Here is a 26,293-nt window from a genome sequence, read left to right on the forward strand (position 1 = left end):
CTACCTGAAGGGAGGTTGTAGCCTGGAGGGGGTTGGTCTCTTCTCCCAGGCAACCAGCCTGGGACACAGTCTCAAGCTGCGCCAGGGGAGGTTTAGGCTGGAGGTGAGGAGAAAGTTCTTCACAGAGACAGTGGTTGGCCATTGGAATGTGCTGCCCAGGGAGGTGGTGGAGTCACCATCCCTGGAGGTGTTCAGGAGGGGATTGGACGTGGCACTTGGTGCCATGGTTTAGATAGGCATGAGGTGTAGGGTGACAGGTTGGACTCGATGATCCTTGAGGTCTCTTCCAACCTTCTTGAAAAAAAAAAAAAAAAAAAAGAATACTGGTACTACAGATTCTACATTTCAAGAGAAAGTTTTGTATAGAGATACTGGCCAGGAATAGATCTGAAGTCACACAATATAGGAGACTCGAAGAAAATTGGCCAAAAACAGACATTCTGATTATACTGACAGGCTAGTTGCCACACTAATACTTTGAGATACTGATGACAAACCTGCTTTCACCATAGTAAGATACAGAAAAGATATAGGGACTATCTAGTAAATCCTCCATCCCCTACTCCTGCAGAAATACACTGTTCAATTTTTCTACAAAACATGGTATTGTAATCCTTTCAGATAGCAGTGGTTTTATTGATCTATTAAATTAATAATTAGATGGATAAGAAAGGAAGTGTGTTTGAACAATGGTAACAAGTGTTAGTCAGCGTGAACCGTAAGAAAATAGTGGCCAGAAGTGACCTGAACTGAGTAAGAACTTAAGTTGAGGCAACAGCTCCAAATTCTCTTCACTGAGCCCTCTTTGCCAGCAAATTTCTCTATTTCTGGGACAAGAAGGAAGATTTTTCATTTACATTGGAGCAAACTCATGCTTGGTTCTTCAAACAAGGGCATGAGTAGCTAGATATTACTTGTGAAGTATGTTGCAAGCGAGATCTAGATGTTCCACATAGAAAGGATTACTTATAGTGTAAGAAATTTTATATTTACAATTCACAGCAACTCTAATCAGCACAGGAAGCTAATTTTAACTAGCATTTTATTTGAAATATTTTGTATGAAGCCCTGATTTTTCAAGAAATAATAATGTTTGAAGTTCCTCTGAGCAAGAATTCATAATGAAGCAGAGACAGATACCAGTAAATTCTGACAGAAATAGTCAGGTTAGCTAGGTGGCTTAGATAAAAATCAAGGTCACATTAAAGTGAAACTTGACCATTATTTTTTTCTTTATATTCTAAGGCATACAGCGGCACAAAATATCTTAAATCTTCATAGTAAGTGCCTATCCCACGGCACTGCAACAAAGATTCCACGGGATTCATTGTGAAAGTCACATTTCTGACAAATGAAAAAACAATTAACAAAGCCACAAAAAAGAACAGTAACAAAAAATTATAACCATACCAAGAGGTGACAGGCAGAAATCACAAAGATGGTCTTAATGCTAAACACCAATCACTTAAGCAGCAAAAAATGTGATCCTCAGGCATTTAAAAAACAAAAACACACCCAAACCCATACCATGCCACAGTGAAAACCTTAGTTTGAGAAAAGAAAAATTCTGACTGCACAAAGCTGTTTATGGAATGCTGAGTTTTCATCACCTTAACAGCTATGCTATCAGAAGACAGTAATATAGGTCTGGATGGGGTTCTTGCTGTATCACCACAATTACAGACAGATGGCCTACAAGCTCAGTAAGACACTCAATGTTCGTAGGTTCTGTGATAAATTCTGTCAGCTATATGCTTCAGCCATCAAAAAAGACCATAGTCTTGCTTCCCTCTCTCTCTGGCTGCGCAAAAAAGTGGCTGACAGTTTTGTTATTGTTAGGAAGAATGGGATGTGCTATTCCCTAGATGTTTTTAAAGCTAGGCTGGATGTGCCTCTAGGCAACCTGATCTAGTGAAAGGTCTCCCCCTGCTTATGGCAGGGGGGATGGAACTAGATGATCCTTGAGGTCCCTTCCAACCCTGACAATTCTTTGTTCCTGTGATTTTATTGCAACTAAGTCATTCTATTGCAACTGGTCATAAATTAAACTAAGTTTCTTGCCTCTATGCTGGTCAAGTGCAAGATGATGCTTCAGAATATTGTTTAATGGCCATAGTGGTCTTAGGTTGAAGGCTGGACTTAATGATCTTAAAGGTCTCTTCCAACCTAAACAATTCTATTATTCTATGAATAGCTTCTGTCCGAATGTATAAAAACTACAGTGTGGACACCTTTGGGCACTTACCAGCAGAAAAAGACCCTATTTTTTTTGATGTTGGACTTTTGAGTAACCATAAGAATTCCGGTTAAAAATGTTGTAGTTTACTCCTGTGTCAGAAGCAGGACTAATGATGTTTCAAAACATGCACTGCATGTGAATACAAGTGACCTTGAAACATAGTTGTTAGCCTGAAATTAATCAGCGCTTGATTGACTCATGCAAGTCATGGAAAATAATCTGACACAACAGCCTAAGTTTAGGAACCTCTGTAAGACACCAAAACAAAGCTGCAAATGTTGCACTGATGCTGAGTGTTGCATATTGATTGAATAATTAGTGGCAACAGCTATGCTTCTAAAGATGGTGTCATAAATAGAACTGAGCTGTGGACAGTGCGGGAAGGGCGTTGATCTGCTGTGATGGTTTGAAACTGTCTTTTTAATTTTTCCTTGCAAAGTTCAGAACAGAGAAAGTGAAAGAATGTAAATAAGTCACTATTGGGTGTAAGAAAGCAAAATAACGATTGTTCTAAACACTTCCATTGGATAGATAGAAATGTTTAAGAGCTATTACCCAAAACAAAGTGGGCACTCTGCACATTCTGCGTTCTGCAGTGGGGGCAGTTGCTGGGCTGTCTGGCTGCTGTTTTCTTCTTCTCTTCTGGCTGAAGATAACACATACTGACCTTGGCAGCTAAGTTAACAACTTTCTGCTCTAACTAAACTCTGCTTCTCTGTCCAGGGGGGTCTGGGGGGGAAGCTCCTGGGAGAGAGAGGCCCCTTTGGGAGGGTCCCCTTGGGGGGAAGCAAAGGGAGATCGGTTGTGCTTTTTCTGTTGATTGTATATATTTATGAATGTTGTGAATTTTGTATATTTGTACATATTCATTGCATTTCATTGTAGATTTTAGACTCTGCTTGTAAATACAGCTTTTCATTTGCTTCCAGACTGAGCTAGCCTGGTTATTGTTGGTGGGGGGGGAATTTCAGCTCACATCGACACATCTGCTGACAAATAATTGGCTTATTGTTTAGTTAGAGAAGTTTCTGCATGCTAACAAATAATGACCATAGGTCATACCAGAATGCCAAAATTAGTACATCTATGCAGTCTTGCAAAAACGGAAGTGTAAAGAACTAAGCCTCTGGTTTCACTCTACTTTCGGTTTCACTATCATATCCCCACAAATCAACCATCTCAGCATTTTTCCCCACTCTAACATAATTTTGTGTGTCACCTCCTGATCCTGCAGTTAAATTAGCACTTGAATTCTATCAAGAGTAGAATAATCCTTAAGAAATGGAGACTCAGTGTGATAATGCTATGCTCATTACAAGATCCCAAGCTATGTAACAAAAGCAGGACATTGGTGTAGTTTGAGAGTATCTAAAAAGCAACATAAACTCTTTGGTGTTTATTTATTGGGGTCAAGGGGTGGATGACAAGTACTTTTTAGTTTAATATCCCTGCATACAACTTCCTCTTATTTTATAAACTTTTTTTTTTACTAGTATCTAGCTAGACAAGCACTCTTATACTAGGAACAAAGTGACTGATCCTCTGCTACTCAGAATACTTGTGAAAATGAGATTATATTGAAGCAGCTTTGATGTGTGGCCATGCTGGTCCTTCTCTTCCAAGACATTTGAAAACCATCTGCAGTCTGTTTTCAGTTTCTACCCACAATTTTATCAGCCTTCTTCCTTTGGGGAGGGAGGAAAATCAGGGGAAACTGTGAGTGCTTGCCATTTTGGAATAATTCGAGCACCTAAGACAAAGCTTGTCAGTCAAAATTACCTCTGTTCAGTAGTAGATCTCATTTATAAAAAACCATTATTTTTTAAAGTTAATACTTTTTCCTTGGAGACACCTCCCCCCCCCCAAATGTTATACCGTTCAATCTGCATTTGCTTTAACAGCCAGGGTATTCCACTTCAGAAGCAAACAACCACATTTGGAAGGAATGGTGTTGTCCAGTTCAGTGCTGCAGGGCTAAGCTGTTATAAGCTGCCTATACTGTGCTGAAAGCAGACTAGAGTCATTACTGGTACTTATGACTGTCAAGACACTGCTGTTCCTCAGTATCTTTTGAAAGCAGAAGTCACAGCAAAATCTTTATGTAGTTCTGAAGAATGGAGAAATATGTCACTATAGAAGGAGAAGGAAGGGGTTGAAAATGCTTTGCAAAAGCACTAGTAATGCTTAGCCAGTTAGGGACATCAGCACCAAACTGTAGGATCAAGATATGCTTGATGTCCAAGTAGAGACCAGTAACAAGCAGCTCCTCAAGAATCTGTGCTGGATCCTGTGCTTGTCTTTGTCACTGATAAACAGTGGCACCAAGTGCACTCTCAGCGGGTTTGCCAACAACACCAAGCTGTGTAGTGCAGTGGACTCACTTGATGGAAGGGATGCTACCCAGAAGGATCTTGACAGGCTTTAGAAATGGGCCAGTGCCAACTGCATGAGGTTCAACAAATTGAAATGCAAGGTCAGGCCAATTTCAGGCACAAACACAGGCTGGGTGCAGAGTGGGTTGAGAGTAGCCCTGAAGGAAAAGACTTGTTGATGCTGAGCTTCTCATCAATCAACACCACCAGGCAATGCACTCATGCAGCTCAGAAGACAAATCATATCCTGGGCTGCATCAAGGGCAATGTGGTCAGCAGGTTAAGAGAGGTGATTCTTCCCCTTTACTCTGTTCTCATGAGACCCCATCTTGAATACTGCATCCAGTTCTGGTGTCCCATCATAAGAACAACATGAAATTGCTGGAGCAAGTCCCAGAGGAGGGCTACAAAGATGATGCAAGGGCTGGAGCACCTCTAATGTGAGGATAGCCTGAAAGAGCTGAGATTGTTTAGCCTGGAGGTGACTCTCGGTGGACCTTAAGGCTGCCTTCCAATACCTGAAGGGATCCTACAGGAAAACCGGAGATGGACTTCTCATAAGGGTGTCTAGCAATAGGACATGGTTTCAAGCTGAGGGAGAGTAGGTTTAGACTAGATCTTAGGAAGAATTTTTTCAGAGTGGCGAGACTCAAATAGGTTGTTGCCCAGAATGATTGTGGATGCCCCTTGCTGGTGTTTCAGGCCAGGCTGGATGAGGCCTTGGACAACCAAGTCTAGCTGAGAGCTGCTCCTGACCATGGTGGGGAGGTTGGAGTACATTCTCTAAGGTGCCTTCCAACCTAAGCCATTCTATGATTCCTTCAATTGCTTATAGCAAACCCAGACAATTCTAGAGTTGGCCCAAACACATTATTATTTATGGTATTGAAAAATACTTGGTTTTGTTCTGGGTTCCACTCCCTTTTAGCATGAAAGGAAATGCATTGTTACTTGCATGTAAAAACGGTAACTGGCATTCCTTTATAAGGTGAGATTTGGCTTGATGAAAGTGGTGAGCTAACAAACTGCACCTGCCCCAGCAATGCAAGGTAACAAACATGCCAAAAACTGTTATATCATCTCTATGCCTCACAGCAAGTCTGCTTTCTTAAGATCTAGAAAGACATGGTGACATTGCTTCTTACAAGCCTTTACAGCCTAAATCTGACACTTGCATGTAGTCCTATGAATAGGGGACCCCATTTTTTTCAGATAGTAGGCACCTCAGAACTGCACTGAATCAAGTACTGATTGGTGGACAAAACGCCTTTAGAAATCACACCAGCAACACTTTCCCTTTCTATAGAAAAGGGATAGGGATCCTTGATCCTGGCATTTCAAGTACACTTAGATTTGACAAGAGGAATAACCAAACATTACTGAGTAGGATAGTTTGACTTAGAAAAATGCAAAAAAAGCCCCAAACATGCAGTAGAATACATTTAGCTTGTAAAATGCATTAAAGAAAGACTTCAAATAGATAGCTAAATATCTCCAATTCACCCTAAAAAAGTCACATTTATTGAGAGGGTAAACCAGACCTTACTTAAGGCTACCCGAATTTCAGAAAAAGTCACAGCAAACAAAACCAGAAGTTTGATAACTTTAAGAATAAATGGAAGGACTGAAAACTTCTGTTCTTTCTCTCCACAAGCTACCTGAGAGAAAATATATTACAAGGCTCAACTCCAAAACACAGTTAAGAGCACTTTTGAAGAACCTAAACCAATGTGATTAAGTACATGAAGCCACTAGGCTAGTCAATAGGCCAAAACACTCAAAGCTTCCTGGGAGGACTGACAGGAAGGTACCAAGCACAGCCCTCCCTTCAACATACACAGAACTCCTTTAATGGCTTCCTTGCAGGAGCCTGGAAATAAGTATCTCTGCAAGTGTGTTGGCCTCCTCCCTTGTAGCTGCACCAGACTATTCTAAGGTATCTACCTGAAGAGCATTATGTATGCTGGGGGAAGATCCACACCCCGCAAGTCCCTAGGTACTTTCTTAAGCATTTTCTGGAGTGCGCAAGCCTCCTCTGGAGATAGATAAATTCGTAGGTAGGAGCCCTAGACTACTCCAAAGGAGCTACCTGAGTTTTACCAATGTTACAGGTAGTTACATTCCTCTTAGCTTCCCAGGATCCCTCATAGGCATCTCCAGGAGTACTTCTATTTCTTCTGGACAAAAGTGAATTACCAGGTAGCAGCCTCAGACTCTTTTGAGGTAACTCCTCAAAGACAGTTGTGTGTGTTGGGGCAGGATTCATGCTTGGTAACTCTTCAGAAATCTTCTCTATGATCAAGAAACTTGTTATTTACAGACACTGTTCTTTTTTTAAAGCTTTCCTTTTATGGGCTTCAGGGACAGGGAAAGAGATAATAATGGAGAACCTATACTGATTCCAGATGCTCAGAATAAGGAGTTCTGTAACTATGATTCAGTTCCAGCACTGAATCATGTAACAATCAACTGGGTAACTTAGACATTTCTGTCAATACTCTAAAATAAGTAATTAACTAATTAAGTAACTTCTAGAAGTTACTTAATTAGAAGTTACTTAATTAGTTAATTACTTATTTTACTTCTTAAGTAATAAGTTACTTAAATGTGGCACACACTACTTAGAAACCTTTTCTTCAAAATTTGCATTACTATTTAAAGGTATGGAAAAGATGAATTAGCCACTATACACAGAAAAAAGTAATTTTTTTGTTGATCTGACAAAAATTCACATCTCTTAACTTGGTTTCCTCTAAGATATTTACACATTTCAATTACTTTACACATTGACTACTAAAACTCAGTCAGGCTAATCTCCTTCTGCAATTCTTAATGTATCTGAACTTAAGGAAAAAAGTACTTTGCTGTTAGAGTAGGACACTACATACGTTATGCAGCAGTTTAAACTGTAACGGTAAATTAATCTGACTTGGACTTCTGAATTGTAATGCAATCAGATTAACTCCTGGACTACGGCATGGGGGGAGAGAAGAGGTAAAGGGGCATCTGCTTTTCTGGATTAATCCTGATCAAAGACACCTTTCTGAAACTGGTAGCTGTCAAAGTAGCATCTGACATCGCACAATGAAGCTGAACATGAAAAAGACCAAAGGCCTTTCAACAACAGTAAGTGAGGACAGGACCTTCCCCCACAGTAATGTTCAATGATAAAGTAAAGTGCTCTGAATGACTAAGTTACCACATCAATGAGATCAGGAGTTGCAAAAACACTCCACTATCTTCAACTAGTTTATGGAAATGCAAAAATATTTTAGAAATAAAACATAGAAGACCATCCTCAAAGCCTAAGACAAAGTACAAAAGCAATGTTCTCAATCCCAGCTCATTCACCTTCAAGGTGAATGATCATCTCAAGGATTCTGATCCTTGATTGCTATAGCTTTACAGCAGGCCACGATAAATTCACTGAGATAACACTAGTGAGGAAAAAAAGACTAGTTTCCACATTAGGATGAGTTGAAGAATCAGCCACTAAAACACAATCCAGTATCAGAATCACAACTGATTTGTATAGCTGCAGGATACGTAACTATAGGCCAATTTCAGGCCAGTACAAAGCTACCACACCTATTAGTGTAAGTCTTGCCAAGAGCCCACTGGACATGTCCTCTGACTCTTGTCTTAGAAGAATATAAGGTACAAAGGACAAATATGTTTTGAGAATAAGGATGTGCAACCTGAGTCTTCACTAGAATTAGGTATATCAGTAGTTCCATTCTTTTTTCATCACACAAAGAGGCATTAGGCATGTCAAATTTTACCTAAGAAGTGGTAAGCTTTGACATCAGGCCATATCAGGCCAAGCAGAATGTGACATTAATTCTGACCCCATACAAAGACAGCTTCCCTTTTTCACTGATATGTGCTAAAACTCAAGTCCAAGAACGGCAAACATGCAGAAACACAGCAGAAATAGAGTCTGCAGAGATTACAAAGTCTCAATTTATTTTCTTTTTAAAGTTGAAAGAGAATGTTACCAGAAAGCAACATAGTAGTCTTTTGCTAAAGCACATAGGCCATGTCCTATCATAGTATATTGATACAACTTTGCACCCAAAAAATACTACTGCAGGATTATGACATCACACCCAATGCTCCCAAACTCAGAAACTGGATTTACGAACACTAGAGAGCATTCTTAGTGAATGAAAATGCACATAATCTTTTGTTAATTTAGCACAATCCAAATTTTCCCATCACTCAAAATTCAGGATGCTGTGCAAGATTAAGCATGGCGTAATTTCAAGTTAAAAATAGTAAGAAGAAAATAACAGGTAATTGATGAAGTTGTCATACAAAAAGACAAGACAGATGAATTGAGAAGGATGCCAATTTTTCCAGTCTGTTTTAGATAGGGGGAAAAGGCCATTCGGTGAGAACAGACAGATGGGAGGGCTGGGAAAAGAACCTAAGGAGGTTCAACAAGGATAAATGCAGAGTCCTGCACCTGGGAAGGAATAATAAACTGCACCAGTACAGGTTAGGAGGTGATCTGCTAGAGAACAGCCACGTGGAGAAGGACCTGGGAGTCCTGGTGGACAACAAATTACCCATGGGACAGCAATGTGCCCTTGTGGCCAAGAAGTCTAATGGTATCCTGAGGTGCATTAAGAATGTGTCCAGCAGATCAAGGGAGGTTCTCCTCCCATCTACTCTGCCCTGGTGAGGCCCCACCTAGAATATTGCCCCCACTTTGGGGTTCAAGAGGGACATGGATCTACTTGGGAGAGTCCAACGAAGGGGTACAAGGATGATTAAGGGACTGGAGCATGTGCCTTATGAGGAAAGGCTGCGAGACCTGGGGCTGTTTAGTCGGGAGAGGAGAAGACTGAGAGGGGATCTAATAAATGTATATAAATAGATGAGGGCTGGGTGTCAAGAAGGAAGGGACAGCCTCTTCTCACTTGCATCCTGTGATAGGACAAGGGACAAAAAAATGTAAACTACAGCACAGGAAGTTCCACCTCAACATAGGGAGGAACTTCTTTACTGTAAGGGTCACAGAGCACTGGAACAGGCTTCCCAGAGAGGATGTGGAATCTCCTTCTCTGGAGACTTGCAAAACCCATCTGGATGCATTCCTGTGCAACCTACACTGGATTATACGGTCATGCTCTGGGAGGGGGGTTGGACTTGAGGATCTCCAGAGGTCCCTTCCAACCATTAACATCCTGTGATCCTGTGACCTTATACGCATTCTTTTTTAGAAGGTGCAAGCAAAGGCAGGCTTTGGTACAGATAACCAAGAACTTCATTATTATGGTCAATCAGATCTGAAACAAACTCAGAACTTCCATTTACAGTACAAATTCTCTGTGTTATGACACCTGGAGGTTCTTCTTCTGACCTGCCTCATACTTAAGAGCTCTTGGACAGCTGCCTCAATGTGCCTTAACTAGAGGCTAGAACTGGGCTGAACAAGACAGCAAGGAGGTTGAGATTAGGACAATACTTTCTCATGTTTTCCTTCAAGGAAATAGACTTAGGCTACAGAAGCAAACATACTAACAAGGAAAGGAGGATTTAAATGCATAACCTGGAACAAAGAAAGGAAGCTGCAGATAACCAAAGAATGGAACAAAGGCAAAGCTGATACTTCCTTGCAGCACTGGACTGTTTCAGTTAAAATCACACATAAAATAGAGAAAGTGATCCAGGAAGCAGCAACAACATGCACATGATCCAGAACACAACTCATTAAAAGAATACAGAAGTCTATAGGATGCTGAGCTCAGCTTGGGACACAAGGAGAAAAAAAAAAAAAAAAAAAAAATCAAACAGCACAAATCCAAAACTAAGGCAGGGCCGGGCCACTAGATTATCTGCAAGGTTTTATACCTGCCAAGCCAAGAAGTTCGAAGTGGCAAAACATTATTCAAAGGTCAGTCACATCTGCTATCAAACCAAGCTCTTTCTCCCATGCACTATCAAAAGACCTTAACTTTTATTGAATAAAAAATAAGTGATGTTGAAAGCTTCTTATCATAGCTTCTTCTGCTGGGGTGGTATGGCGGTAACAAATGGTTTACTTCCCAAAAGCATGAGTATCTTATTTGGTCTGCGGTTGTAAAGCACGCTGCTTCTTATCTTATTTGGTCTGTGGTTGTAAAGCACACTGCTTCTTTCCCCTAGCCTACAAACTTGACATGGCTGCACAAGAAATGCCCAACAGAACTCTCCTCAAGAGGGGAAGGGAAAGAATACTTTCATAGTTGTAATCAAAACAATTACTTGCTTGTTGGGTCACAAGGAGGATGCAAGAGTATTGTAGTTACTGAGTAACAGTTCTAATATATTGTTTCTTTACCTCACTTGGGCAGAACTAACGATGAAAAGCTGTTGAGTTGGATTTTTCAAAGCAAATCCTCATTAGCCATATTCAGCAGGAGATTCTGACTCTAAACACACATTAGTGTGCAGAACCTAAAGTTCAAGTGATGAATGAAGGAGAAATTAGCAAGTAAGGCAATGATAGAAAACAAATGGGGGAGGGGAAATGTGAAATACTACTCTCTCATCACATTTTCTACTCCAGATTCCACTACTGCACTCTCCCATCTCTCCTTTTTCTGTTAATGGTATAAAGCACAAGGTGTATCTACACTGGCATCTTGCTCAAAACTTTAATATGATGGCTGATTCAAGTCTCTAAGGCTCTCAAACTTGAGATATTCCTCCAAGGCCTTACAGATGACCAAGAAGCCTCCTATATAGAATATACAGAACATTGGGATATGTTTGGATATCCTCAAATATTAAAATATATTTTCTTCCTTCTCTGTGTTTCCTTCCTCTTGAAGGTGACACCAAACCCTAAACACTAGTTAAAACTTTGTATAACATGTTATTGACAGATCTTCCAACATTACAGGGTCACACATGAGTAAAACCTAATTCAAAGGGAAAAAAACAAACCAACAACCAAGCATCCAGAAACCTTGAGGTGAAATACTACAAGGCAGAGAAAGCAGAACACTAAGGAAAAAAACAAAAGACAGAAAAAAAGTTGAAGAATCAAACATACTGATTACAAATGTAAAGAAAGCAGATGTGCTAAAGCAGATCTTGAAACAAAATGTCTTTCATGACTGAAGACCTCACAAATCAGCAGGTGCAGTACACTGGAAAGAGTCTTTCACATGCACTGTTCATCACCAAGAGATTGTCTGAATTTACCAACTGGTAGAGAATACATAATATGCCATGGGTAGTTTGTACTCTTGTCCACAAAAGCCAGTTGATTTCTAACTGTCTTTTACTAGAATCAAGACTTCTGAATGCAGATTCTGACAGACATTATCTTCAGTCAACTCTAGTATGCAATTTTCTAAATATTTAAGTATAATTACTAGGAATATCGTTATCATAACCAAATTTAGCAGCACGTTTTATAACATATATAGTCATAACTCAAAGTTATTTCAACATTTCACTGCAGTCAGATAAAGGTATGATGCTCCAACATTTCTGGAGGATTTAACAGGACATTTATAATGGAATCTATTCCAAGGCTGAAACTACAAGCACCAATAAGTCATCAGATTTTTGCTTACAGAGACTCCAGAGAGGATAAATGACTTCTACATGACTATGGAGCAAAAGTAATCAAACTGACTGAAAATATCAGCTTTCCATTTCTTTTAAGCAAATTAACTTTTTTTTTTTTAAAGGGGGGAAAAAGTATATAATTAAAGAGTAAATAACTCAAAAAACTTACCTTCAGACTTCAACTTCGTTAAAACAAAAATCAAGTAGTTGTTGAAATCTGGATACTGATTGAGTTGTTCTAGTTTCTGAAGAGAGAAACTGCTGAGGAAAATTGCACCTTCACACACAGCATTTATAGCTTTCTGGATACCAAGATTATCAAATGAGTTATGTATCACTGCATCACTTCAACCATCTGTGAAAATAAGCTCACAATACACAGAGTATGAACAATCTACAGTTTTTATAATTTTCTTACTGAAGCAACAGGTTTTAGTGTGTGACAGAGCAGCAGACAGTAAATAAGGTCTTTATTTTTCAAGACCTATGCTTCCATTAGTCTTAATTTAAAATTTTACTCTCAATCTTTTGTTACCTACAGCCTTCTTATTTCATCACTGCAATGAAAAGTGCCTCAGGGGAGTAAAAAACCCAATAGTAACCCCAAAAGCACAGCAAAACAGCACACGAAGCCACATATAACACATTTCCCCCTTCTTATTACTTTTAACGAGAGTAACGAGCAGTACAGCAGGCTCAGGCCTCCAGGCAAGTTGAAACACTCTCACTACGTACCAACGTGCGCAGTGTCAGAACCAGCAAGCTAACGAGGGCGTGGAAGCAGAGACCCCACCAGAGGCACTCCCCCACCACCCAAGGGTTTCACCTCGAATCTCAGGGCCGAATTACCACAGGAAGCCCCTGCTCGCCCCCACGTTGTCGCAGAGACCGCAGGTACCCCACACTGCCTGCTCAGTTTGGCAGGCCGCGAAACACTCGCGGCCCCCTGGACGAGATCTGCTAGGGCGAGGCCCGCGCTCCTAGCCCGCCACGGTCGAGGGCTAGGCGTACGTGGCGACCCAGTGTGGGGGAACCCGGGAAAGCGGCTGATATCAGCTCAGCCGCGCCAGAGGCTGAGCTTTAAAAGGGGAAATAAAAACCAACCAAACAAAAAACCACTACAAGAAAAACCCACACAGAGAAAACACACCAATAGAACAAAAACTACAAACAAAACAACAAAAAGCTACACCCCCAAAAATAAAAACAACACAAACAAACAAAAAACACCACCAACCCCAAAATTACTCTTGACTCCGGGCCTGCAACAGGTGCCCAGGCCCTCCGGCGACGGAAGGCGGCCCCGAGGCCCGCAAGCCGCCTCGGTGGTTCAAACGCCGCGCCACAGCCATCCGCTCCTGCGGAGGCTCGGCCCACCGCGCTGTGGCGGCTCGCCCAGCAGGCTTCGGCCGCCGCAGTGTCGGCCTACTGCCGCGCAGGCCTCACTCCCCCCGCCCGCCTTCCCCGCGCCCGCCCGGGCCGCCGCGGCCCCACTCCGCCCGCGCGGCGCAGACCTTAACCAAGGATACTTGTTGCACAGCTCTCTGCGTGGTGGTGTCCGGGGACTGGGATTCCTTGAGCAGCTGCAGTATCTGCTGGAGCCCCTGCTCGTCAGGCTTCCACTCATACTCCATCTTGTCTCGCTAGAAAACACCAGACAACAGGCGGCCCGTTAGCGGCGCGGCAAGGCCCAGGCTCGAGGTAGGCGGGAGGGCAGAGAGAAAGGAAGGCCGAAGGGAGGATGGGAACATCGCGGCGCCCGGATCACTCTAGCTCTCACCCCGCACAGCGCACACTCCACTAAGTACCCCACCGCCCGGCCTGCCAACCCCGCCACTAGACGGACTCGAACAAAACCGACCTGCTCCCGCCGCCGCCCGCTGCGCTCCGCACCGACCTGACTGAGTCACGGCGAATTTGTAATCTGGCCTGGAGAGCCGCCTCCCGTCCTCCTGGGTCCTAGCGCCGGGCACGCCTGCGTCGGGCACGCCTCCGGCCGCGTTGGGCCTGCCGGCGCTGCCGTCAGCCTTTCCCTGGTGCGTCCCACGCCGCCAGACGCCTGAGGGTGACAAAACGCGGACCCTTCAATCCCTGCCGGCGGGAAGAGGGATGTCTCCGCCTCCCCCAGTCCCCTCGAGAGCAGAGAAAACCTTCAGCAGCCGCCCCAAAGGAGGGGTGAAGCGGCGCTGGCCCGAGCACGGCCTCTTAGGACGGCTGCAGCCGCGCACACGCAGCGCCTGGCAGCCAGTGGGCTGGCTGCCGCCCACGGAGGAGAAGCAGGGGTGTGAAAGCAGACTCAGGAGCAAGGAACGTGGTACCTGCGTTGGCGTCTGCTGTATTTCTACGTGATTTGGTTGAACGCTGAATAGAAGTCCCCAGCTACGCAAGAAGGGCGTCGTGTGTGTAAAAAAAGAAAAATCAAAAGAAACTTGCTGAGTAACTAGTGTGTCTTACCCTTAGCCTCAGAATTTATCAGGGGAGATCTCAGGTCAAAATTAGCAATTTAGATATATAATTTACATAAGTATATACATAATACATATGCATTACATACATATTCTCTAATTTTTTTTCTATACTATACATATGCTAATGGAAAAATAACTCATGCTTCTTAAGCCTGGTCTAAAATATGAAAATTAAAAACTAATTCCTTGGCTTTTAATGATCTTATTTTGTCACTGTGTCTTGCCTGACTATATGAAAACTAGTTTCCCTTTCTGATGGACTACGTAACTTGGTATGCACATCACAGTCTTTTAACAATTTTTCAGAGGCATTGAGAATAGGGAACATGAGTGATTCCAAACAGTGCATCCAAAGTAATTTGTTGTGTGGCTTTTCCTCTCACCTCCCTAAGTCAGCTGTCCAGTCTCTGGCTCAGTGTCCTGAGCCAACTTTCCTTCTGTTACTACGAGCCATTCTTCTTGAAGGCGACAAAATGACTACTGCAGAGTCTCCAGCAAAACAGCAAAAGGAACCATAAGAAGCAACAAGTAAGACATGCAGTATACTTATAATATCTACATATTTGTTTAGCAAGGACAGTGGAAGAGGGTACTTGATCGATCAGGAAATAATCCACACTTGAAATAAAAAGCTGGAAACGGCTAAATAAATAGCAAAGAAGTATGTAGTACAGCACAGAACAAAACCAGCATATTGAAGAAAAATAATAAGCAAATGGGATGTGTTTTGTAAGCTCTTCTATTTAAGCAATTGCCATATCTATCTCAGGGCTGTTTTGGGGACAGGCTATTAAAGGAGCTCAACTCAAAAATTATTGTACTGAAATGTCTACAAGATGGAGTCACCAAGGTAGGTGTGTAAAGGCGTGCCACCAGTTACTAGGAAAGACTGATAACAAGGTTTATAAGAGATTTTTCTGGCCAGGGTCAATCTCCTTGTTTCCTTCTAGTACAGGAAAGTGTCAAAATAAAGGGTGTGTAGTCAAGTCATGTTAATGGCTCACCATAGTGATGCTTACACAGCTAGACCAGAAGAAAGCTGAGGTCCAACAAGTCAAGAAAGTGCTGGTTATCTTGGAGACTTCTGGCCTGCTCTCATGCTTATTTGAATTTCACTAGGGCTTCAGAAGTTACTATACAGGAATTATGACACAGGGATTACATTTGTCTCATTTTATTAGGAAACCAGACTAGACAAAAATAACATCAAATATGGGAAGACACCAGAAAGAAAAGTTGAGAGATGCAACATGAAAAAGCAGGAAGAGAAGCAGGCCATGCATCCATAATAAAGAAAAGCCTGTTTCCTTTTCCATAGGTGTGACCAGAATTAAATCCTGGTGATCTTTCTGCATTAGAAAGGAGAGCAAAAGGCCAAAAATCCAAAAATGAATGGGAACTCCTCCAATTAGTGGGGACATCTGAATGCTTTAGACAATCATCTTCCAAGGCAGACCCCTCCTTATGTTCCATTACAGGATGTTTTGTCACTGGGAACCATTCAGCAGGGGGGAAAATAATTTAACTGAGTCAAGAAGTAAAGAAGGAAAAAAAAAAAAAAAGTATGTTGAGAGCAAAGGACATTAGTGAAAAAAAAGAGAAAATTGTTTCTGTATCCTTTGCCTCTTAGTTTTCTACTGTCTGTTATCCTCAAGCAAGTCTTCTTGTGTAGAAAGGAAATCAGAGTCAAAGTCCCAGGCAGACCCGTGAAAGCTATGATTCAAAACATAAGATGGCCTGGTTGACCCCACTCAATCAGTAGAATACACTAGAAATAAATTTGACACTCTTACCCATATATGTTAAGAAGACAAAAGTTCACTGAAGATAGGAACCTTGCACAAATGCTAGTAATCTTTGATTTCTCTCTGAGCTTCAGATATGATGCGCTAGCCAGAATCCACTGGTATCACAACAATGTGTAATATTAAGAAAAAAAAAACCCACAACCCCTCACCAAACACTGTATTTTAAATTCGTATCTCTTCACAAACCCTGCCATCTTCTGCTCAAGCACTGACAGAAAGCCCAGAAGTAACTTTTTTAACTTTGGTTTTAATGTCAATTTTCTTTCTCAAAACGTCCCATTAGGTCTGAAATGACACATATCTTGGCATGTGCCATACAAGGAAACAAAAGGAACAGCTACAATGTGTAGCGCTACTAATTCATTCAAAATCTAGTATCTAGAATAGTGGCTTTGAATGCACAAAGCAGGCTTCAATTCTTGCTTTTTCCTACGGTATTTTTTTCTCTAATGTGTCCTTAACATCACATTAGAATATACTTGGTGCTAGGTCTTTTTCTCTCTCCTGTTGCTTTTCATTATGTTAAAAACAGATATTAACAGGAACTTGGATTAGGAAGTATTTTCTAATCAGGAACCTGTATAATAACTGGCATTTAAAAGACAAATGCAAACAGCACAAATAGGAGATTTTTAACAGAATATTCTCCTCACTTCTCCAGCAATCTCAGTGTACTAAAAAGAGAAAGAGGACACTGATGCAAATCCCTCCCAACAACCACCCAGAAAACAGGTCTGTACTATTAGGAACATGGCACCCCTTAGATGCCATAGCCTCCAAGCTGTACTTTGGGAAGTACAACTTCTCACTGCTAGCGTATGTGAAGCTAGTTTCAAATAATAATTGTCTAACCAAAATTCTGCCCTAATTTCAGAATCGTTAGACAATTTCAGTCACTTTACTGCTCAGAAAAAAAATTCCCAGTCTTTAATTTTACTATAATTTACAATTTACTACATATTTGTAATGATTTTGTGGTTGTTTGGGGGTTTGTGTGCGTGTGTGTGTGTGGTGTGGTGTGTGTGTATGTGGGGGGGGTGTGTGTGTGTATTGGGGGGTTTTGTTTTCTCTTTTAAAGAGAATTCTAATGGGCTACCTTCTTGTCACAAAACCTGCTACTTGTAAACCTGGTATTTAACAATGGGAATTAATAAATAATCCAATCCATTGCTAAAATCAAAGCTTACAAGTTTCCATGCAGTCTGTTTATAGTGTCTTTTTGTCCTTTCTATATAGCAAACTTGTATGCACAGAGGAAATAGCTGTTAGTTGATAATAGTTTTCTGTGTAAACTCTTATTTTAGGCTAAGAGTGATTTGGATTAAGCTAAGCCAAAAAAGGTTCTCATAATATAGAATAAATGTGTCTATCTGAAGGAGCTCATGCAGAATAGCTACTTCTATATTATTATGCACTGCCTTATGCCTGGAGACATGTGCTGAGCTTTCACTTAAAAAATACTTTAAAAAATCCTCACATCCAGAATATCAGTGGAGAATACATTTTAAAACGTTAAGTCCAGTCTTCCTGAGTTCAGCCATGTGATACAAGATTAATATTGAATAGTCTTTAGAAGAATATAGTTGACCCTGTGAAGCACCAAAGTGGTTACTAAGGAAACAGACAGAAAGTCTGAAAGGATTTTCTGTCCTGACTGAAAGCCTATAAAATTAATTGTCTACTCTTCCAGAGCTGATTGGTTACTGTGATGGAAAGATTGTTTTAAACAGAAATCTGAGGAAACTTTAGAAAAATATTTTTTAAGAATACTTTTAATATTATAAAAATATTTATACTTGTGGAGTCATGCGAAGGTATTAGCTAGAAGAGGCTGTAAGCTTACTATTCTCTGGCTAATACAACAGTACTTAATGTTTGCTGCAAGTGTAATTCTGTTCAGCACAGGACTTCATGATAGGATCTGCATGAATGGTATTAAGTTCCCTTGTGCAGAAACAAGAGATGAAAAGGTTGACTACAACAGTACTAAGAGGGAATTCACCTAACAGAAGCTAAGTCAAATCCAAAGCAATCCAGCATACAGTGGTAAGCCTTGGACTATACTAGTACCAAAACTAAGAATTTACATCAGTGGTAGGGCTAAGATTATTTTTTAAATTAACTTTTTTCTTCTTTCTTTTTTTTTCTTCTATCTATGGATAGGATTTCTTCTCTCTGTAAGGAGAAGCAATATGATAGCAACATTCAAAGTAGCACGCACATGGTCTTTCAGATAATATAATATTTGGGTGCTGTTAATTTACCTTCATTTCTTACTGTCATCCACTGCTTGCAGCTGGTAGGTCTATGAGTAGAATAAGAAGCTGAAGAAACTGAGAGAAATGATGGGCTTCCTACTCTCTTGAAGCAACTCTGTCTTGTGTTGAGTGTAATGCTAGAAACTGTGTGAGGTGTTGATCCCATAGTACACCACCTGATAATGAAAATGAACTCAAATTTCCTGGAACACTAGACATTTTGATGGTGGAGACAAATAAATGTGTAATATGATTTGCTCTCCATGTAGTATCAGCATGGTGATGGTCTTTTTCTTAGAATACCTAGAGTTATGATAATGTACCTGCTTGGGAAATCTGCTACACTGTTGCCTGTGAGAAAGGTAGAGCTATTCTGGCTCATCATTGTTGTGGCATCACTCTCCACAATTTTCTTGTTTATTTTCCCAAAGGTGAAGAGCAGTGTTTCTTTTTGCAGATAATGTCTGTAAAACCTGTACTGTGAAGTCCTGTTGAGCAGACAAAAAGTATGCATAACCTGATCCTGTAATTCCACTCTTCTGACAGAAGTATGTTTCCTCTTTAGCTAATGAACACCTCTGCTCCTCATGTATCCAATAAGCATAGAGGAAGACTACAGCAATATAGTTTATGTATTTATGAAAGTGCAAAACTACCACACCACTGCAAATAAAATGGATGACAGGCCACAGCATGCACTAACATTTGATATTTTGTAGACCAAATATTTTTAAGACAGTATAAATTAGGTTTATAAACATCAACACACAGGACAGGCTTATGTGCAAGTCAGAACTGAAAACTAAGTCTATTGCTATCGATTGAATTAGACACATGACATCGTCAGCTGCAGAGCCAAAAACCTGTTAAGCTTTCACCAATTTCAGACCTGTTGTTTACAAATAGAGAAGGGCAGGTGGGTGATATGGCAGTCAGAAGCTGTTCTGGGCTCAGTGACCATGAAATACTAGAATTCTCAGTTCTTGGTGAAGTAAGGAGTGGGGTTAGTAAACCACTACCATGGACTTATTGAGGGCAGCCTTTGGACTGTTTAGGACACTGGTTAAGAGTGTCCCTTGTGAGACAGTCCTGTAGGGAAAAGGGGTCCAGGAAGGCTGGAGATTCTTCAAGAAAAAAGTCTTAGAGGTGTAGGGGCAGGCTATCCCCATGTTTTATAAAATGAACTTCTGGGGAAGACAACCAGCCTGGTTGAACAGAGAGCTCTTGCAGGGGCTCAGGAAAAAAGAAGAGTTTACCACCTTTAGAAAGAGGGGCAGAACTGAAGAAGAGTACAGGGATCTAGTTACGTCATGCATAGAGAACATCAGAAAGACAAAAGTCCAGCTAGAAGTCAACCTGGCTGCTGCCATGAGGGATAACAAAAAGGGTTTTACAAATCTGTTAGCAACAAAAATAGCTAAGGAAAATGTTCACCCTTATCAGATGCTATCAAGGATGACATACTTAATGCCTTCTTCTCCTCAGTTTTTAATAGACCTCTTAACCTCAGGGTATTCATCCTCCTGATAGGGATGGAGAGCAGTATCCCCATAATCCAGGAGGAAGCAGTTAATGACCTCTTATGCCACCTGAACACTCACAAGTCTATGGGGCCAGATGGGATTCACCCAAGTGTGCTGCAGGAGCTGGCACAGGAGCTTGCCAAGCCATTCTCCATCACCTATAAGCAGGCCTGGTTAACGGGGGAGGTGCCAGACAAGTGGAGGCCTGCCAATGTGACACTGATCCACAAAAAGGGCCAAAAAGAAACTACAGGCCTGTCAGTCTGACCTCGATATAGGAAAGATTATGGAGCAGTTCACCTTGGGTGTGCTCATGTGGCAAGCTTTGGATAACGCTGGGATCAGGCCCAGCCAGCATGGGTTCATGAATGACTGGTCCTGCTTGACCAGCCTCATCTTCTATGACCAGGTGAGCTGCCTAGGGGATGGGGGAATGGCTGTGGACATTATCTTCCTGGACTTTAGTATAAAGACTTCAACACCATCTCCCATAGCATTCTCCTTGAGAAACTTGCAGCCCATGGCATAGACAGGTGGACTCTTTGCTGGATTAAAAACTGGCTGGATGGCCAGGCCCAAAGAGTTCTGCTAAACACAGCTAAATCCAGTTGGTGGCTGCTCACAAGTGGTGCCCCCCAGGGCTCAGTACAGAACCAGTTCTCTTTGACATCTTAATCAATGATTTTGATGAGGGGATCAAGTACACCCTTTTCAAGTTTTCAGATGACGCTAAATCAAGCAGGAGTGTTGACCTGCTCAAGGGTAGGAAGGCATTGCAGAGAGATCTGGCCAGTGGGATGAGGTTTAACACAACTAAGTGTTGGGTCCTGCACTTTGGTCACAACAATCCCAAGCCTCACAGAGGTGGGAAGAGCGGCTGGAAAGCAGCCCTGCGTAAAAGGCCCTGGGGGTGCTGGTGGATGGCTGGCTGAACGTGAGCCAGCAGTGTGCCCATCACCATCCTGACCTGCATCAAGAACACTGTGTCCAGCAGAAGGGAAGTGATCATGCGCCTGTATTCAGTCCTGGTGAGGCCACAGCTTCAGTACTGAGTTCAATTCTGGGCATCACAGACACTGAGGTCTTGGAGCATGTCCAGAGAACACCAACAAAGCTGTTAAGGGGTTTGGAGGGTGGCTGAGGGAACTGGAATTATTTAGCCTGGAGAAGAGAAGCCTCAAGGGAGATCTTATTGCTCTCTACAACTACCTGAAAAGAGGTTGTAAGGAGCCTGGTGATGGTTTCTTCTTCCAGATAACAGGTGATAGGATGAGATGAAATCGGCTTAAGTTGTGCCAGGGAAAATTTAGACTGGATGTTAAGAAACACTTCTTTACAGAAAGTGGTGAGGCATTGGAACAGGCTGCCCAGGGAGGTGGTGGATTTGCCATCCCTGGAGGTATTCAGGAAGTGTGTACATGTGACACTCTGGAATATAGTTTAGTGGTCATGGTAGTTGGGTTACAGTTGGACTCAGTCTTAAAGGTCTTTTCCAACCTTAATGATTCTATGATTTGGGATTTACCAGGAATGCTTTGAATTCTACTGACAAGATGAAACACCACTCTTAAAATAAATCATTAAAATTCCACCTCACTGAAGAAGCAGTTAAAAACTGCAAAGATCTCAGTATTTAAAATGCCTTTGAGCAACTAATCTTCTGGACAAGGATATATTTGGAGGCATTACCTTTCCAAACTTCCTGTTATTTCATTTCCACAGATAGAAGTAACAAGTGAATCTGCCCCACTGAAATCACATGTGCTAGATATTAACATGGTACTACACATTCTTAATGCTCGCAGTCACAAAACAATCCAAAACTGAATGGAGGGATGTTTGAGGAAATCATTACCTCCTGAATTTGTGACAGAAGATATCAAATCTATCAATAGAAGTCCAGAATAGTAAACCCTTCCCCTCCCACCCTTTTTTTTTTCTTTCCCTTTTACTTCAGGACACAAGCTTTTCTCCAAATTCTAGAGTAGTTTGCTTAGCTTTCCTACATGAAACATAGGAACCTCTACAATTTTGTAACATAAGAAGGATTTTTGAAGGCATGGAAAATAGAGATTAGCTATGGTTTGGGACATAAAAGTGGAATGCATTACCATGGGTAAAGAGCCTCACTCATTCTGTAACAGATTAGATCTGTTCTGAGCAGGTCCATAGATGAGAATGATGTAAGTCTGTGAGAAAAGAGATGTAGTCCCTGAAATTATAGCATTTGCTTTCCTTCAGTTATGCACTCATCCTTGTCAATGAAGACAGTTTAGTAAAACCCAACCAACCAAACATCAGATTCCTATCTCCATTACGGTGTATCTGAGAAAGTGGTCTGAGCCCCTCCAAACCTTGGAAGAAAAGTCAGAGTGAGACACTCCACAGTGCCTGTTCATCTAACGTGGGTCAGCCATGATAGATAGGATCTTTGTGGGAAGCCTGGTAGCAGAGCCATGCAGTAAACATACCCTCCGTCTTTTCCAAAAGCTTATGTAGAGGAAGTCATCTCTTGCCCTGACCATAAGGAAGAAGTACTTCACAGCACATGTGAAGGAGACCACAACTTATCATGGGGTAGTGCCAAATCTGGGGAAGCTCCTGTCCCTGAAAATAGTGAATGGCTTCTTTAAAATCAAGTTATTCACAATTATTTTTAAAAAATAATTTAAGTGATGATCTGCTTTTAAGATGTTTTTGAAGAATCTGCACCAAGTTCAAGCAAAATATATCACCAGTTCTTTAACTGCAGTCAATACATACTTTAATAAACCAATGAATTTTAATGCAAAATATGCATAAATCGTATATATCCCCCACAAAACAGTTTACAGGGGTTGTTTGGTTGGTTTTGGTTGTTTGGTTTTGTTGTTGTTTTTGTTTTTTTTTTACAACACCACCTTAACAGTCACAAGTAATAATTATGCAACAAAAATATCTTTGGTATACTTTACATTAAAATGTAAAAATTAGGAATCTCATTAAATAAGAAACAGAACATGTAAAGGAATTGAGGCCCTTTGACTAGTAGAAAAGAAGCAACAAATGCAAGACAAATGGTATATTTATTTGTATATTTGTTTAGATGCATAAAGGAGATGAAAATAAGGAAAAGCTATAAATGTATTAAGCAAAGAAAAGCTATAAATGTAAAGCAAAATTAAAACCAAATTCACAAAATTAAACTTTCAAAGTTGAAAAGTTTTTCCTTATATTCAGATGGAAACTCTTGTGCTCCTAAGTTTGTGCCCATTGCTCCTGTTCCATCACTGGGATCACTGAAAAGACCCTAGCCCCAATCTCTTGACACCCACCCTTCAGATACTGATAAGCATTTGTGAGATCCCCTCTCAGTTTTCTCCAGGCTAAAGAGCCCCAGGTGTCTCAACCTGTCTTTGTAAGAGAGATGGTCCAGTTCTCTCATCATCTTTGCAGCCATCCACTGAACTCTCTACAGTAGTTTCTTGTCTGTTTTGAACTGGGGAACCCAGAACTGGACACCATACTCCAGATGTGGCCTCACTAGAGATTTTTTTTTAATTATTGTTATTTTTATTTACACTATTTAAATCAGACCATTGTATTTTCATTGTAACTGAAGGCTAGTGTACTGTTCCCCAGATAGCTTGAGTAAGGCTTACCTAAGGTCCTTAAGATGCTATCACCTTAAGGACATGACAATATTTGGCTTTATATTGCCAAATGCCAGCCAGTTATCAGCAAATGGGAATTATATATGAATTGGTAGGGACATAAATGGAAAAAGTCTTAAAAAGCTTCATACTATAAATTGAAATTTTTACCCTGTGAGCCTGAGTACAGTTGTTAGACCTTCTCTAATCCCTAGTGTCACATAAATATTCTGAAATTATGTTCTTTCGGAAGATAGTGAGGAATAATTACTGATCTGGAATGGAGCTCCCTCCAAAAGAGACAAAAATAAACATGTGAGCATCAGTGAAGGGGAATTAAGTGCTCAAATCATACACATGAAAAAAAGGAATGATACCCTGACCACTTTAAGCAAAGAAGCCAAACTCTTAAGATGAATAAGCAAACAGAACTTATTTAACCTTACTGAGACCACTAAGGAACAACTGCAGACATTCCTTTGTCTTTCAAGTCTCAGTTGAGTAAGAAGATAGAGCAAAGCATAAAGGCAGAAGTACAGATCATCCTGAAATTGTTCCTAAATACCAAGCACCAAGTTATTAGAAGGATCACACCATGTTTTAGCATTTGTACCTACGATATTTGCTTTGTATAATTTCCTGCTTAATTAGTAATTGACAGTAGTGGTGTGATCTTGGTGGGTAATGTTAGTTAAAAGGAACATTTACAATACCAAAACAAATCTATTTCAATGTATACGTTGACTGTACAACTGCAAGGTCTAGAAAAGGTATGTGTCTTTGGATCACAGGAACTAGCTTTGCCTGTGGGAGAGTTCAGGTTCTGTTAGTAAAGATGAAGATCCAATTGGAATTGCTGTGAGCCTACTGAGCTTCAGTCACCAAAATGCAGGCCACTGTAGCTTGGTCCTGGCCATCTGGAATGGGTTGCCCAGGGAGGCTGTGGATGCCCCCTCCATAGGGTGTTCAAGACCAGGTTGGATGAGGCCTTGATCAGCCAAGTCTAGTTGAGAGGTGTCCCTGCCCATGGCAGGGAGGTTGGAGCAGATGATACCTAAGGTCCCTTCCAACCTAAGCCATTCTAAAGCTCTATATAAACAGTTGAATTTGCGGATATATTAAAAATAATGTTTTTATCTCTTCTGAGTATCAATATTTTTAGATGGCAATTAATAATATGAGTTGAATTAATGATATGAGTTGAGTTTAATATAAAAATCCAGTATGATCCAAGTGCCGTAACACTAACTCAGCAGGAATTATGTGACACAAATATAAAAGAATAGAGTAATATCTTTAGAAATTACAACAGTATTAAAAACTCCTTTAGAAAATTTCCATTTTTTAATCTGACCAGAACAATAAAACTCAATAAATAATCAGTTATGAAACCACCATAATCTGAGCAGTGAGGACTATTTCAATTAACAGATGCACATTAAATATCCAGTATCACTCTTCAAGGAAAAAAATCTCTGACTTTTTCATTTTAAGCATTATCAGTTGCCTTCTAAATGCTCTTGGGTATGTACCTGAAGGTGGGATTTAAGAGAAATCTTGGACCTCCCAATTAAACTAGAAAGTGAAGCTGCTACCACTTGAAGCCAACCACCATCACAAAAGAAAGCCTATATAATTCTTCTGCAGAGACCATTATGGTCCTTTCTGGCAATGAGCTTTTACAAGATCACTGAATAATTCCAGGTAGACATGTGGACTTAACACTGTTTGGTTAAAAAACAAACCAACAAACCAACCCCATCACAAATACAGGAAGCAAATTTAAAAGCAATATATAACAGTATCATCTTACTGTATTCTCTCATTTTTACCATTGTTCTTTTGAAAAAGCATTCTCACAACTGTACATGTAAGACCAGCTTTGAAGCAATATTGAACTAGTGTAAAGGAAATTGCAAGCAATTCTGAATGCAAGCAATGCTCCTAAGAGTAAACTTGTGCAATGAAGTGGCTACATCACTGTTTATACACATATAGAGATTATTGTTGTTGTGTAGATGAATGATCAGGCAAAATTCCTTGGGGAGTTAATACACTTAATAAATGATCAACATTAAAGTGCTACCAATTCTGTGGCAATTATTTTACCTCCCCCTAGTTCAAATGCAGCATATCATGTCAAAGAAAGTAACTTTTGAAACTGAAAATTAAATTAAAATTACATTATACATTCAGGTTAGAAAATCCAGACAGACTTAAGCAATCTGTTAAGTAATTTGATGAGGAATTTAATTGTCATTCTTACTGGAGTTGTAAGTTTTCAATATTTCAGACTTTTAAATAATTTAAAGTCAGTTTGTAAAGGATTTAAGAATGGTATTTGAATCACAGATTAGCTGCAGAGATTAGTTGTTAGCCTAAATAGCTACATATGTAAAGTAATTCCCTCAAAATGCTACTAAT

General features: G+C 40.7%; 1 protein-coding gene across 1 annotated transcript in view; it reads right to left on the reverse strand.

Annotated features, from left to right (window-relative positions):
- TNPO1 (transportin 1) overlaps nucleotides 1–14,080 on the reverse strand; it is a 56,244-nt gene extending 42,164 nt beyond the window's left edge. Inside the window, exons 1-3 of the mRNA XM_054398050.1 lie at nucleotides 14,042–14,080; nucleotides 13,710–13,823; nucleotides 12,350–12,425 (exon numbers count right to left, since the gene is read on the reverse strand). Of these exons, the coding sequence (XP_054254025.1) occupies nucleotides 12,350–12,425; nucleotides 13,710–13,814 (181 nt within the window). The 5' untranslated portion in view covers nucleotides 13,815–13,823; nucleotides 14,042–14,080. The remainder of the gene's footprint in view (nucleotides 1–12,349; nucleotides 12,426–13,709; nucleotides 13,824–14,041) is intronic.
- Nucleotides 14,081–26,293: the final 12,213 nt, after the last annotated feature.

This window comes from Indicator indicator, chromosome Z, assembly GCF_027791375.1.
Source record: "Indicator indicator isolate 239-I01 chromosome Z, UM_Iind_1.1, whole genome shotgun sequence".
Lineage (NCBI taxonomy): Eukaryota > Metazoa > Chordata > Aves > Piciformes > Indicatoridae > Indicator > Indicator indicator.